General features: G+C 42.4%; 3 protein-coding genes across 3 annotated transcripts; 2 read left to right on the top strand and 1 right to left on the bottom strand.

Annotated features, from left to right (window-relative positions):
• Positions 1–2,037: 2,037 nt before the first annotated feature.
• lgsn (lengsin, lens protein with glutamine synthetase domain) lies at positions 2,038–5,278 on the bottom strand (the record flags this gene model as incomplete). The annotated part of the gene is made up of 4 exons (XM_080520719.1): positions 2,038–3,231; positions 3,408–3,574; positions 4,316–4,991; positions 5,237–5,278. The coding sequence occupies 4 exons, from the start codon at positions 5,276–5,278 to the stop codon at positions 2,038–2,040; spliced, it is 2,079 nt and encodes a 692-aa protein (XP_080376845.1).
• Positions 5,279–7,250: 1,972 nt separating this feature from the next.
• On the top strand, positions 7,251–11,884 carry LOC308149028 (uncharacterized protein). Its single transcript, XM_080520655.1, has 2 exons — positions 7,251–7,401; positions 11,664–11,884. Exons 1-2 carry the CDS (start codon positions 7,363–7,365, stop codon positions 11,757–11,759), a joined length of 135 nt encoding a protein of 44 aa, XP_080376781.1. The 5' UTR covers positions 7,251–7,362; the 3' UTR covers positions 11,760–11,884.
• Positions 11,885–12,256: 372 nt separating this feature from the next.
• Positions 12,257–15,584, top strand: ptp4a1 (protein tyrosine phosphatase 4A1). The gene is made up of 5 exons (XM_080520654.1): positions 12,257–12,396; positions 12,486–12,578; positions 13,078–13,208; positions 13,816–13,890; positions 14,276–15,584. Exons 1-5 carry the CDS (start codon positions 12,292–12,294, stop codon positions 14,391–14,393), a joined length of 522 nt encoding a protein of 173 aa, XP_080376780.1. The 5' UTR covers positions 12,257–12,291; the 3' UTR covers positions 14,394–15,584.
• Positions 15,585–15,757: the final 173 nt, after the last annotated feature.

Genomic DNA, 15,757 nt, shown 5'->3' with positions numbered 1-15,757 from the left:
AAATTCCCAAGAGGCCCCCCTGTCAAGCATTAAATGCATTTATACATACAATTTGAAACCAAGAAAAAAAAGGTCAGAAACTTGAAGTTCAGCAGCTCTTGGGGGCTCCCTAGTGGCCTTCGGCCCCAAGCTCTGCCTTTGACCAGATGAACAAACGTATGTTTGTGTTGCAAAAAAACTTAAAAAAGTGGATTATTTTCACCCAAATCAGTATTTTGTTATTTCACTAATTCATAACCAAAGATTTTGTTTTCCATCAACTTAAGTCAACATTATTTATTTCCTTTCATGACAAGCTTGTAAAACTCCTTGAATGCAATCACTATGCATCTGCTATGTGTGTGCCGGCATGTGTGTTCCCCAGGTGATTGTTCCTGTATGAACACAAAGTGCAGGTTGTTATTAGTGTTACACCCCCTGCTGCCCAGAATGATGAGCAGCACAATCAAATCTACATCTGAAGAAGACCATGGTCGACATTTGGCAGGAATGTATCTGGGAAATTTACATAAAAGCCTAATTAGTATATAACTGATACTTATCGAAACAAAAACATTTTTTTATGTGATGGAAATGTAATGAAGAACAAATCAAATCAGTTGATGCCATTGGTGTAATTTGTGAAATGCCTGCAGTGCTTCATGAACAGACATTCACTATGAAATGTAGGACCACACCATTATTAATAATTATAACAATAATTTACTGCCAATAAATGAGCTGTTCACATATATAGTCTATTTGATGGTGAATATACAAAAAGTTCTGTATCCAACAAAAATTTTCCACTTGGCTGGAGGTGACCAAGAGGCAGTTTGATGGGAATTTCTCTCCAAAAGCAGACTGTATATACACAAAATAATAACTATAGTTGATTGATTCATTCTTTTCTATTCTGGTAGTGAGTCAACGTCATTGGCTGTGAAGTGAGGGATAACTTAATTCCCCTCCGCACTGAGAATACTTTTGCCTTGGTGTTGAAGTGTAGACCAGATGAGGGTAGATCCATAAACATTCCCCTCATTTCACCCTGGACATTTCTTTCTTTTCTCACAGGCTTTCTCCAGTTATTTACCATAACTCAATAATATGCAGACATACTGTATGTTGATTTAAAAACTGGCAGGTTAACAGATAATGGAACAAGGAGACAGTGGTATTCGCTCTCTGGGTGCCACATTATCTCTAAATTAGACATTTTGGAATTATTTATTCTTAAGTGATTGAATTTGATTGCATCTCAGTACACAGATAACAACATTTTCATGAATTAATGATGAAGAATAATTTGATCAACAAATAGATGTGTCTATGTTTAAACAACAAAATCATGTTTATTTCTTCTTTTCTTAACTTGTAATGTGTGTAATTGTGTGTTGTTTCAGTGCAATACTTGGACCAACCTCAAATTAAAAATAATCTAATCTAATGTGTAATTGTTTGAACACTGTTTTTGTAATTAATGAATAAAAATCTACACTTAAAAGTTCAAACCCAAGTTTTTGTTTTTATAATCATCCTGTGGACCAGGATGAATGTTATTGTGAGCCATGGATAATGTGTTGCAAAGCAACCCAAATATAATCAAGTAAAATAAAGATTAACTGGGTCGATGTCATCAGAGGTCAAACCCAAGGGGCTGTCAACCTCATAAGGCAAAATTACTCCAGGATTACATGATGCGGGACGTTTAAGTGCTGGACTCAAAACATTTTAGTTTTCTTCATCTTGTTATTGTTCAGTGCACGTCGATGATAGTCTTTCTCTGTTGAACTTGTTCATCATGTTAGGCTACTACAGTGTCCACACAAGTGAAAGTCACACAAGAGCTGTGTTGTCAAGAAAGTGTGCACATGAACAACAAAATTTCACATTGGGGGAAATTCATTCTTTATTTTGAAATGACTGAAATAACAACAATCTGCATCATACTTCAGTATTAAATACAATATGATGTATATGTATAAAATAAAACCTTTCACATTCCAGCAGCAGTTTCTCATGCTTTCACAAAGGAAAGTGTCTATGTAGGCTGTTCTAGATGAAATACTCCAAACACTTGTTCCGTTCATCATCCAGTTCTTGGGTCTCAATCTCAAACTTTTTCATGGCGATGAAATACTGAACGAAAGGTTCTCCAAGGGCACTGCGGATGATGTGGTCCTCTCCCAATGCCTCCAGAGCATCATCCAGCTTGACGGGAATGGCAAACTCCCTCTGCTGACAGGGAGCTTTGTTCAGGCTGCTCTCAATGTTTAGGTTTCTTCTAATACCATCCAGCCCTGCAGCCACTGTGGCAGCCAGCACAATGTAAGGGTTTGCCATGGCTGAGCCCAGCTTGTTGTCAATATGTGTCTCCCTCCCACCATGGCACTTGATGTTGAAGGAGCTGCTGTTGTCGTTGCTCCCACAGGTGGCGTATAACAGCCGTTTGGGATCTTTGATTGTCTTGGCGATGTGGCTCCGGCAGCCAAGACCGGGTGACATCAGACAGCTCAAAGCAGCAGAGTGAGTGAGAAGGCCGGCCAGCCACTTCCTGCCAATCTCAGACATCTCACCTGCTTTGTCTCCACTGTGGAAAAGGCTGCGTCGCCCATTGGCATCCCACAAGCTATGAGAGAGCACGCCAGCGTTGTAGAGACCATCGTCAGTGAAAAAACTGGCGATGTAGCTGTGCTTGCGAGCCATTTCTTTAATGCCAGTGCGGAAAGTGAAGGCGGTATCTGCTGCTGCAATGCCAAACTCTGGCCTCAGGTTTATCTCCATCTGGCCGGGTCCACTTGCAGAGGCGATGCTGTCTATGTCAGCGCCCATGCAGTACATGCTGTCCACTAGCTGCTGGAAGAAAGGCAGGTCATGGTTGCTGAGCAGGGTGGTGGCAGGGAACAGGAGGGTCTTTGGTCCGATGCGGTCTGGCGCCCCCAGAACACAGCATTCGTATGTGAAGGACGAGTGCAGGGAGAAGCCCAGGCTTTGGAGCTGTCCCAGAAGCTGCTTGGCAATGAGGCGAGGTGAGGTGCGGAGAGGGTTGCCTGTCACGGTACATGGGTCACAGATCACCCGCGCCGTCTGTTCCGCCCACGGGAGAACCCGGAAGGTGGAAAGATCAGGGATCAGGAGAACGTCGCTGCTGAAGTTGGCAGTATTGGCATGGTCCACTTCATTGCTCTTAGGGCTCAGGGTCAACTCAAGGTAACTTCGTGGCATTGGCACCCCATACACAGCTTTCTCCTGTGAATACAGCATTAATGCATGTGTAGAATTTATTCTCAGAAAAATTCATCCATTTAGGTAGGTATGTAGGTAAGTAGGTAGGTAGGTGATGATGGATGGATGGATGGATGGATGGATGGATGGATGGATGGATGGATGGATGGATGGATGGATAAACATATAGAATTTATTACATGGAAAAAGCGGACAGGCACTGTCTTGGATCTTGACACTCCGTGGAGGTCGGTGGCCTCAAACCGGACAAAGTTGATGTTTTCTCGAGCAATCTGCTGTTTGATCTGCTCCATGGCTGCAATGAACCTCTGGTTGCCAGAAATCTCAACGATCCCGTTTTCGTTATCTGTGGAAAACAAATCAAGAAGTCACATTTAAAAAACAAAACAAAAAATCAAAAAACAAACTATAATTCATCAAAGTTAAACTTAAGTCAAAATCTGATATCCCTCCATCCATCCATCCATCCATTCATTTATTGTCTACACTGTTTCTAACTGTCCAGGGTTGCAGAGTGTTGGAGCTAATCCAAGCTGGGTGAAAACAGGTTATACCTTGGACAAGTCAGTCACCTCCATCCAAAATGTCCAAATAATGGTTTAAACTCACAACATGTATTAGTATCACTTTGTGTTGACTGTTAAGTGCCATGAAACAAAGATGTCAACATAATATTAAGGTATTTTCGTGTAAGTATTTTTGGTGTAGTATAATTTGTCCCAGGATTAGTCAATGAGCATTGTACTGATTTCAATCAAAATCAAATCCATAGAATAATCAATGAGTCATTTCATTGGGATCAGAAAGCTGTAGTACTTTTATTTCACTGTCATTAATGTAAAACCCTATTAGAAAAAAATGTATTTGAAATGAATGAATTGACAAATTCAAACAAAATATACATACAGTCTGTAATGCTGGTTGAATCTGTCCCAAGTCACACAGATGAAATCACTCAATGCGACAGGCCTATTAGCCAGCATATGACAAGCTAAAAGCTAACTTATATTTGTTACAAAGCCCCTTAATATAAATGTATACACAGCACATCTTCATTGATATCAAGGATACACAACGTTCGACCAACCTGAATGAGAAGCCCCAGTCTCTCTCCAGGATCCACCGCTGGAATATGTGTGAGTTCTGACTCCAGGTTGCCTATTTGTGTGAGTATTAGACCTGAATGAGCTGGATGAATCCATCATGGGAGGCTGCTGAATAGATGTGCTTTCTCTGGACATGGGCCCCCTTCTGGAAGCATCGGAGTGAGGTTTGAAGGTGCTGAAAGCCCTGTGAGGGTTTCCATCTCCCTGTCGTCCATCTGCTCTTCCACCACCTCCACTGCTTCCGTGCAGGTATGAGTAGGCACCTCCTGGTTTACCATCATCTCTTCCCCGGACACCAAGTAAAGGACTCTCCCTCAGGATGTTCTTCAGCTCCTCCATGGTCTGCTTGGGTACGCCCACCTCTCCATAGGACACCCTGCCCTGAGACGATGCCTCCCTAATCCAGTCCTCTGCACCGGCCAGATCTTCCATCTGAAGATCGACCACTTGCCTTTGAGGCAGAGGACCTATGGAGATAACCGTTGGGGGGTCTTGATGCATTGGGGGACTGGCAGGTGAGTGAACAATGGATGGACCTCCTCTTCTGCTGCTCCAGTCCACTGGAGGAACATGTTTCCCTGTCACTCTCACTCCCTTCTTGTTGCCTAGACTCATTCCTGTGCCATCGATTTGGTCTTTACTTCCACACGGGCACCCCTGGAATACACACAACTCCTCTGTCACAGAAATACTAAGAGATGGTTGAGGTTGAATATTAGAAAAATTACCAATGAAATCAAATCTGTAATCATCCAAAATGTTTAAATTTCAAAACACACAACTCAATCACTTAAGCACATGGAGAAAACTTTATATTTAAGGCAGAACTGTTCTATCCATCATCAGGATCTCGAGAAAACACATTATATATTAGAGAAGTAAGACAGATGTGGAGTTGTTACCTTGATATCTTCAGAGTCATTCATTTCTTTGTTTGTACTCATGAACTGTGATTTGGAATTTGGTAGCCTTCATGTGAAGGCAGAGCTATACTTGCACATTAATTCTTATAGACAATTGGGACAATGGTGATGTATTAGAAAATTCTTTTTGCCCCCCGACGCCCACGGGAGTCCGGCTGGAAACTGGCAGCAGGCGGCTGCTGGTGGAGTCTGAAGCGACAGTTGCTTTCAGCTCATTGGCTGCTGGTAGTGGACCATTCAGCGTGGCTTTTGTGTTCATGCAGAGAGAAACCGCAGAGCTCAGCAGCACCACACACGCTTCCAGAAGGATATGAGAGCCAAACGTATTTATTCCACGCAGATAAAAATGCACATCTGTAAAGAAGAGACAATAGCTATTGCAGTTGGCCATGTTCATGTTATAAAACACAGTGGAAGCTCTCTGCAATCTTACTTGAGGAGGAAGTTTACAGGCAACACACACACACTGGTACCACTGTCTAATCCAGGCCCGTGAAACACATTTCAGTTCAGGGGCCGAATTTCAGCTTGAGTGGGATAAAATAATGCCATTATAACTTTTAAATCTTAAGTTTGGTGGCACAGATATATGTAATATAAATGTGTATTGTTTTGTTTTTCACAAAACCAAACAATTACTACTCAAAATGCCTACAATCTCAACATAAAGACATAAAGATCATGTCCATTAAACTTTCTGGTGCAAAATACAGTGAAATGTCCGATAAACGTCTCTTTTCAAAACAAAAGTTTTCTGTTTTCACCCGCCCCAGATCTGCTGTTGCTCCAAGATGTGTCTGGAATTTGCTGTGTGGGCTTGTTTTACTCTGGATCAACAAGCCATTCTTTAATTCCATCAGTTTGAAGTGGATTACAAGAGTGTTTCACAGCTTCCTCCAGGGTTTGTTATCTGCCCTTATCATCCAGGCTCTCCATCCACATGTGACCAGCTGGAGGTGGCTGATCAGTCAGCGCCTGACCAGAGAGATGTCTGGGCATAACACTGCTCATTTTCAGGGTGGGGTTTCACCAGCTGAGTCAAGGTGGAGGCAATATAGTCACAGGAAGCACTAAACAACCCCGGCTCTGTCTTCAGAATAGAAGAATCATGCAGGGGAGTTAGTGAGGAGAAATCCTTCAAGAAATGCAAATGAGTTGTCCACACTCTGGCTTTTGGAGCTACAGACAAAGAGTTAATAGTCACACAATATACTGTAGAGTCAAACATAGTCGGTGAAGCATCAAGCAAAGCTGGAAAAACAGATAAATTACTAGCCACCAATATAATTGAATTATTAAAAGAAACAAAAACACACAATAAGAATTTGTGACAATTATACACACAAAAACAAGGATTTTTTTTAAATTATCATAATCAGAATGAGATCACCTTATTAACCCCTGGGGGAAATGGCTCCACAGAGCTCCTACCAAGATTGTATAATCACCCCTCATCTGCCACACAATGGTTTGTTGCACTTTTCAGTGGGGTAAAAACATCTGACCTCAGGAAAGAAAATGATCTACAAAAAGTCCCCCAAAAATTATTTTACACACTTTTCTTTACCCGTGGCCAGACCTTAGTTTTAATGCAGTTCTGTTCAAATCATTAGAAGTGTATTTACAAAATAATTTAGAAGAAAATAATAATTTTTCAAAAAAACTCTATTTTTGCATTTCCAGTTGGATTTTACACGAAATCGGGTGTATATTCTCCACAGGGAAATGGAAGTTTGAGTTTTATAGAAATCAGATGTATTTTCCAACTCACTATTTGGTAATAAGTGGAAGAAAATGACCAAAGAAAACTAGGAATCCCTGTCACTGATTGAAAATGTTTCGGGGCCATGAAGAAAGTAGACGTTTTATTAAAAAAGAAAAAAGAAAGAAAGTTTTGATTGAGGACATTTTGTCTTTGCAGTTGGTGTTTTGCGCTGGCAGGTGGAGCCGGATGTGACGTCAGCGCCCACCGCCTCCGCTCGGCCGGCTTCGGGCAGCTTCGTCCCGTCTCGTCAGGAGACTTCGGCTCCGTTCGGACAGACAGCACCGCACTGTATGGTGGAGAACCGTTTCTTCATTTCACCTTTTTTCTGGGGACCGGCTGTATGATTAAGCTACAATCTTCAATGAGTAAGCATATCCCAGTAAGTACTTACTTATATTTGTTCTTTTCTGGCTGCCATTTTGTGTGCAGCTCCTCCTTTGCCGTGTTGTAAATCAGAACGTTAACTGCTACCAGCTGGCCTCCTGCGACCAAATCACGGCCTCCTCCACTGGAACAAACCCGGGATATCTCCGCGATTAAGACTCTCAGTTCAGAGCATTACTCTCCAAATAAAGTGTGGGGTTAAAATCAGCGAGTGTTTCTCGGTCCTATGGAGGGTTGACCGGCTGGTGCTTGGGAGAGGAAGCGGCTGTCGGATGCGCAGCACAGGGGCTGCTCCCAGCCGGTCACTGCAAGTTTATCATCGAGAAAACCCACTCGTTTTTTTTGTTTTATTTCTCTCAGAGAAACGGGCTCGAAATATTCGTTTCGGAGCAGATATGGTTTTTGATGGTACGTGTTGTAGAGAAACCTTAGTGTTGGCGGATGCAAAGCAGCTGGGAGGAGTGAGGGGGGAACGACTGCTGGTGGAGCCTGAAGGCCTCTGACGTTAGATGATGGCGCCCGGTCTGCTCACACAAAGGACACTTTAAACAACCTCTTTAATTTGCTGCTTTCTCTCTCCAAACCTGCTTCAAAACCTTCATTCTGCGTCTCCCAACACCGTGTGCCTCTGTTTCACCTGCTTCGACGTATTTATACAAACCCCCTCAAAGGCGTTTTTTTTTTTTTTTTTGACATTTTATACCAAATGCTGTTTTTTTTCCTGTGAGAAAATAACAAAGCTTCAACGAATTTCTGATAAGTCACTGTTTTCTATAGTAACAAAACAAATACTGTTAATAATAGAACCACCTGACTATCTCCCCAGGCTTACAAAGGACAAAGAAGCGTTTGTGAGTGAGATTTGTGATGTTAATAAGAAGGCCTCATGGTGGGCTCAGCCTTCTCACTTGTGACCTACATGTCAGAAATGACACATCCTTTCTATTGTACATCAGCACTGCAGGGGGCTTTATATAACTCCCTGAGAGGTGGAGAAGACAATCTGCCCCTGCGGAGGAGAAAGTACAGAGAGATCACCTGTTCCACATGTCACACAAGTACTGGTTTGGATGTTGGGTTTGTCATCGGGGTTGGATCAGTGCTGCACACATGATTTATCGTAATATCTGTTGATCATTCACTATTAGAAAATCTGATTTCGATGTGCACATATTGTGGCCAATCGGATGCTTTAGATGAATGTCAAACGTACGGCCCACGGGCCTGATGCAGCCCGCTGGATGCAATTAACCTGCTGAAAAATTAGATCTGCGATATCTATATTTCACCACCAGTGGCGCCCTTTAGAATGTATTACAACACAGATGGAGAAATATGTTGGCATTCAATATATATATAATGTAGAATGATCAGAATATGAGCTGGCCTGCTATATTTTACAGTTCAGCTACACCTGGCCAGGTGTATTCATGACTTTGTAAATATTGTTTTAAAGATCCGCAGTGATCTGTAAGTTTTAAGTGCTTGTTATTTATATATTATGGTGCTATGAGTTACTGTTCTGGCCGACTTGAGATGAGATTGTGCTGCATGTGGCCCCTGAAGTAAAGTGGGTTTGACATCCTGCACTGGTGGATTTCGCTTCATTACTTCAGCCTTGCATCAGACCTGGTGATGACAACACGGAGGCAAGAGACACAAAAATGACTAAAAACAACGGTCAACACCTGTTCCTCTTATGAAATGCTGCTGGAAGGAACTGCACGCAGGATATTGAAGAGACTTATTGAAGTTCAAGTCCTTCATAAATATCAACCTTTCTATCAAATGATTCAAGCAACAGAGCATACTATTGTTATAGTTAAATTACTCAAAAGATTGTTTTCACAAGTTATCAATAATAGGAAGGATTTAATTCAATTTGTTTTGTAAAAAGTAGATATGACACAGACTGTATCTCATATCTAATATCTATTACAAATAACCATGTTGGCTGAGTTTACAAAAACAATGTTGTTCAAACATGCCGATTAAATTAAAGGCGTTCAGATTTGATGTCCTCTGGTGGTTTAGTGATGTAAATGGCATGCTTGAAATTGTACTTGTATAAATCTGTATAATACCTCGAGTACAAGTATCCAAAAGTACTGTAGAATCATTGGCGTTAGTAGTTGTGATTAGTTGACCTTGGCTGGAGTCGGTCGTCAGTTCATCTGAAAACATGTTTTTAAAAAAACAAAAACCTTTTGACTTAAGTATTGTGGTCATGTTGATAGTTTATCAATTCAGGAAGTTGAATAAAATTTTCCTACTGCATCACAACTGTTCTGTTCTGTGCCGTTTCCTGTTTCTCCCAGTCGACATGTTGGCACTGACCTTTCACCGTGTGAAAGTGACTGCCTGTCCGATTGAGTCTACGAGTCATATGTTTGACACCCGACTCTCATTTGATCACCTGCTGACTTCTTCTCCGTGATAAATGACAGTTGATGGAGCTCAACACTGCCTCCTGGTGGCTGAAGAAGAGTTAGTGGGTTTTCTTTGCTGATGGCCACGAGTTTTCTTTGTTTGAACATCTGTCTTGTGTTTCAGTGAGGCCGTGAAACAAAGGCTGGTTGTCGATTCTTCTGAAATTACATACAAAGTCTCAGTGCACACCAGCATGTGAAGTCGTGTGTTGAATGAATCCTCTAATATCGAGACTAAAACCCCAGACTCTCCCTGAATCACAGCACATTTGTTTATATGTGGCGGTCGATGAATCCTCTTCTTTAATTCAAGCCACCTCCTAAAGCAGTGTGCCGCTTCTGTTAATGTATGTTAACACACACATCTTTTAAGTGTCTGAAATGCAGACGGCTGATGTGTAAACATGCAGTCCTTGGAACAGCCCAAATGGCAGAAAGCAGGATATCTGCGCTCTGCAGTGTGTGTTCTCTAATGCGTCTCAGACAGTGGACTCTCTGCTACTGCTAAATGAGGCGCTCACCTTAAATGACTCCCAAACCTGCCGGAGTATTTCAGACGCATGCAGTCTGATTTGAAGCTGCCACGTCGCTGCTTTTAGTCGTGTTTGGTGTGTGTGTATTGGAGCCATACCAGTAATGGTCATGATAATAACATCTGGAATATTACTGTCAACCTCCTGTAAGTTTCTCAGTCCCATTAGCTGCAGCAGCTGCCTTATAGTGGAGCGTTGTGAAGAGGCACAACTCCTACATGTGTGTTGTTTTATGGTGGCTTTAAATTAAAAGACGTCTCTTCTTTTTTTTTTTTTCACCCCGTGTTTTTATTTCTTCTGCCTTATTTTGTGGTGGATTTCCTTTTTTGTGAGTCTTGATTTAGATGACAGCTTTGTCGTGAACCCGTTGGCCTTTTGAGCGGCTGCCATGTTTGACTTGGACTTGCGGACGCGTTTCGGTGTCCTTATTGGATCAGACCGATATGACTTCATGTCGGTGACGTGTGCAGTGGGAGTGGTGTTACTGAGTTCATTGCCATCGATTTAGAAGTGCGGGCCGTCCTTCCTGAAGCTTCACTGCTGCTGTATCTCGAATAAAAAGGAAAGGGGGCAGTCTCTGCAGATCACACATGGTGTGACTTTCTGAAAGTATAACGTTAGCAGCATTTCTAATAAGAAAATGTTTAAAGCAGCTGGTTTCCTTTTGATCAGACATGGTACTGTTGAGGGAGAATAGAAGAAGGTAAATATCACAGTTCTCATTGCACAAAATATATTCATTATAAGCAAATCAGCATAAATCAAACCTTATTGTTAGATATCACCGTATATCAGAAATCATAACCCTGTGATTTTTATTTGATATTTGACACTGTAATAACAATTCAACATGGTCGTCTGTCCATACGAATGACCTTGTACTCCTACTGTCAATGTTGATAGCGTATTGTTCTCTCCTGGATGTGGTTTCATCACAAATGGAAAAAAACACCCACTGCGTGGCCCAACATGCTCACTACATCACTTTAATGCAAAGCTTTTCTGAAACAAAAATACACATTTACACGTCGTGTAAATTGGACCTTAAATATAATAAATATGAATTGTAATATTAGCAAATTCCTACCACAACATATCTGGCTAAATGCAGCTCATAAAGTTAGGGTTGGGTTAATTCAATGTGTACCAGTACTTTACGAGTATTTACAGCAGATTTGAATAATTTCTGACTGAGATCCAATTCAGGAGTTTCTGTGTTTCGTACTTGTTGCAGGATTGCAGTGTGTCCTTGTCGTCCTCACACCGCCCTCGTCTTCTTCTCTTGTGCCCTGCAGCAGTTCTGTGGTGTTCTGGGTCACACATTTATGGAGTTTCTGAAGGGCAGCGGAGACTACTGCCAGGCTCAGCACGTCGCCTATGCAGACGAGTGAACAGCCGAACTCGCCATCGATCCGACGCACTTGAGCCACAGGAGGGACCCCGGCACGTTGGCAGGACCGGGCCGCCTCCCAGAACCAGCGATAAGTGGGCCTGGATGGGGTAACTCCACCCGCTGCACACTGCCCTCGTCGGCTTCCGCCTGGCCCGAATCGAGGTGGAACCAGCCTTGTTTTTTTATTTTCCTCCCTTTTCTTTGGTTTGGATCCCGAAGGAGAGGGGTTTGAGTTACTTTTTCTAACTGTCCGCCCTTTTTCCGCTGCCAACTTTCCAAATTTTCCTGTTTTTGTTTTTGTTTTTGTTTTGTTCATTAGTATTTCTCGTTTTCACCTCGTCGACCTCGAAGAAGACCGGAGAAATTCGATTTTGTGGGATTCGAAATTCATCGGACGTTTTGTGTTTTGACATTCCCTCCGAGTCCTAAACTAAGCGTTTACATTAGTGTTTTTACTCTGTGGAAGACATTCGGATTTTGTTCGCTATCTATATATCTATATTTAATTTTTTTTTTGTTACGTTGTCACGATGGCGCGCATGAACAGACCGGCCCCCGTGGAGATCACCTACAAAAACATGCGGTTCCTCATCACCCACAATCCCACCAACGCCACCCTGAACAAGTTCATCGAGGTGAGCCGCCAGTGACATCACACCGTGAAACCAGGAGAAATGAAGCTTCGTCGTCAGTGCGCTCACTGTGTTTGTTCTCGTCGTCACAGGAGCTCAAGAAATATGGCGTGACCACCGTGGTGAGAGTGTGTGAGGCCACCTATGATGCCACCCTGGTGGTCAAAGAGGGGATCCAGGTCCTGGTGAGCCAACCACTTTTGAATTTCCACGTAAAACCTGATCGTCCATTCTTTCTTTTGAAGATGTCTCTTTGTTTAACGCTTTGGTTGATTTCTGAGATTTCCTTGCAAACTATTTGATTTACATCCAGCTCAGAGTCCTGCTGTGATTTTCTTTTGTTTTTTTTTTCTCCAATACTCATCACAATTGTCACATTCTGCTAAAAAAAAAAAATACTGCAAACAACCCTAAAGAAAGTGTTTCTAACCAGATCAGACTTTTAAAAGTGAAGTGAGGAGAAACAAACCCTCCACAGGTGTCCCTCCCCCTCCCAACATTTTTCTTTCCCCGCAGCGAGCTCAGCAGTCACACTTCTTTTGTTTTGGTTTCCAAGAAACCGCACTGATGACGTCGTTCCCCTCCTGCCCTCCCTCCCTCTCTGTCTCTCTCTCTCTCTCTCTCTCTCTCTCTCTCTCTCTCTCTCTCTCTCTCTCTCTCTCTCTCGCAAACTCACTCACTCAGGATTGGCCGTTTGACGATGGGGCCCCTCCCTCCAACCAGATCGTGGACGATTGGCTGAACCTTCTGAAGCTAAAGTTCAGGGAGGAGCCGGGCTGCTGCATCGCCGTCCACTGTGTGGCGGGCCTGGGGAGGTGAGCTGGATACGCTGATCTGACTCAGTAGGAAATGCTCAAAGTACAAGTCTGATCACAGCTTTTAGCCCTCATGAAGAGGATTTGTTTAATTCGGTCTTTATTGCCGCTGAATTATCAAAAGTCAGCCCCTTTCCCAAGAGAACTCAATCTTTAAATATCCAGCTGTTCAGAGTATCTCAGTATCTATATTTGATCTCTAACTGTGTGAATTTGACTGTTCATGTTACAAATGTGTGAATCTCCAGTCTTATTGAAGAACCTCTGGAGAGGCTGAATTTACTATTACTACTATCTTGCTTTCCATTAGTTTTTTAAAAGCTCAAGGTGCATGAGCAATAGTAATGTAAAGTATTCAGATTTTGTCCTTAACAGGTTTCTAAGCTTTTTATTTTGACTGTTTGCTTCCACAAACATCTTGACTGCGTAAAGGTTTCAGTCACGATGCTCTTCTTAAATAATCTGGTGACAGCCGAGTCCTTTTTATTAGTGTTGAGTAAAAAGTGAAGCCACAGTATCCAGTTCTGTCCGGTTTATTGCTTTTGTAAAAACATTCACAGCCTTCAGAGCAGCTTTTCAGCTTGTTGTCCTCCCGTGTGTCCTGCAGAGCTCCTGTTCTGGTGGCGCTGGCCTTGATCGAGTGTGGGATGAAATATGAAGACGCTGTCCAGTTCATTCGACAGTAAGTCGGCTCACAGCCGAGAAACCTTCCAACATGCGACTTATCTGTGAAAGAAGCGGGGATGATCTGGTGGTCCGTATAGCGCAGAAGGATGAGTCAAGGACTGTAAATAGCAGAAAGTGAGATGAGAGTGATTGAGTAGGAGGCAGCGATGTGTCATCGCTTCAGGTCCCGCAGGAAGTAACGAGCTGACGATACGGCTGCAGATCAGGTTTGAAGAATAGGACTGTGGTCAGAGATTTCCTTTCAATTAGCAGCAGGTATGAGCAAGAATTGTCACTACTTTGATAAATTGGTGATACTCTAAGCAAGTGGAGCTGTAGGATTTCAGGAAAACACCAGAACATAACACGACTATATGCAGTACTCTTGTGGTTTCCTCCAGGAAGCGTCGGGGAGCGTTCAACAGCAAGCAGCTCTTCTACCTGGAGAAATATCGTCCAAAGATGCGCCTGCGCTTCAAAGATTCCAACGGCCATCGCAACAACTGCTGCATCCAGTAGAGAGAGAGAGAGAGAGAGAAGGAGAGAGAGAGAGACACACACACACACACACACACACACACACACACACACACACACACACACACACACACACACACACACACACACACACACACACACACACACACACACACACACACACACACACACACACACACACACACACACACACACACACACACACACACACACACACACACAGAGAGAGCTCCCACCACAGAGGAGTTCAGCTCGACCGGCAGGCTTCTTTTCTTTTCCTCCTCTTCCTCCTCATTGTGTTGTAAACTTTTACTTTGAACAAACATCCTCAGTAATTCAGTTTCCCCTTGAAATTAGTGTCAAATTAAAAAAAAAAAAAAAAAAAAAAAATTCTGTGAGTTTTCTCTACATGTGCCCCTCCACTTTAAAAAAACAACGGAAATGGAAAGGGCCACCCTGCGTGGCGCTTCATGTTGGATAAGATGTTCTCTGCGAACGCATCCCAAAGAGTTGAGATTGGCCGGAGCATTTCCATCTGCCTGAGAATGTGTTAAACAAAAAAAAACAAACAAAAAAAATAGATGTGAGCAAATTGATGTCCCCTGTTCAATAGTTGGGGTCCAGTTTCAGTGCTGAATAGAAAGAGGTATGCCTTCCTACAAATCAGATGGATCATCCATAAATGCCTTACTTACAATCCAAGTGGAACAAAGGCAATCGAGGCGGGACTCGACCCCCGCTGGCATTTGGAAAGGTGTTTCATTTTTCTACTCGGAACAAAACAAACTGTTGCCTTTGTCTTGTGCAGGAAGTCTTACACACACTTATGCCCTTTCAGTACCTATTTTTAATATAAATGCTTAATCGTTGCAATATTTGTCAATTGAAAGTCTAGGAATTTGTATTATTTTGTTCTGTTTCTTTACTCTTATCAAACCTTCTGTTTACTAATTAACTGCCATGTCCAAAATGTGATGAACTTTTCTTTTGGCTTCAAACTGGACTTCCAACGTCTGCGATATTTTGTATGCCTTTTATTTGATGTCCGTAACTTAAGACTTGGATACTTGATGATTTTATGTATTTGAAAATGTGTACTATTATTATTAGGTTGGTTATTTATACTATCAATGGATGTGTGATTTAGTACAGTGAGCGACAAAGTTGTACCTGTTCACCAACTTGTGAGAGTACATTAAATGATACACTGAAAAACAAGCAGGGCTCGTTTTAATGCCTCGTTTTCACTTCTCAAACACGAAAAGATACCATACTGTTATCAATGATTAGAGGTATGATTTTCCATGTATAAATACATACAGACTACAGTAAGTGTAATCTAGCATTTTAACGTGTGCCACATTTATTACCAATTTCTCTGGGGA

The sequence above is a fragment of the Blennius ocellaris genome (genome assembly GCF_963422515.1).
Source record: "Blennius ocellaris genome assembly, chromosome: 3".
Lineage (NCBI taxonomy): Eukaryota > Metazoa > Chordata > Actinopteri > Blenniiformes > Blenniidae > Blennius > Blennius ocellaris.
Note: the sequence above shows the minus strand (reverse complement) of the source record. Positions and strands in the feature narration are given on the sequence as shown.

Bases quoted from the DNA above. Each gene is read 5' to 3' on its own strand.
- ptp4a1 (XM_080520654.1), top strand. From the start codon at position 12,292: ATGGCGCGCATGAACAGACCGGCCCCCGTGGAGATCACCTACAAAAAC. The intron at 12,579-13,077 runs GTGAGCCAACCA...TCACTCACTCAG, and splicing joins AAGAGGGGATCCAGGTCCTG to GATTGGCCGTTTGACGATGG. The intron at 13,891-14,275 runs GTAAGTCGGCTC...GGTTTCCTCCAG, and splicing joins GCTGTCCAGTTCATTCGACA to GAAGCGTCGGGGAGCGTTCA.
- LOC308149028 (XM_080520655.1), top strand. From the start codon at position 7,363: ATGATTAAGCTACAATCTTCAATGAGTAAGCATATCCCA. The intron at 7,402-11,663 runs GTAAGTACTTAC...TGTGCCCTGCAG, and splicing joins CAATGAGTAAGCATATCCCA to CAGTTCTGTGGTGTTCTGGG.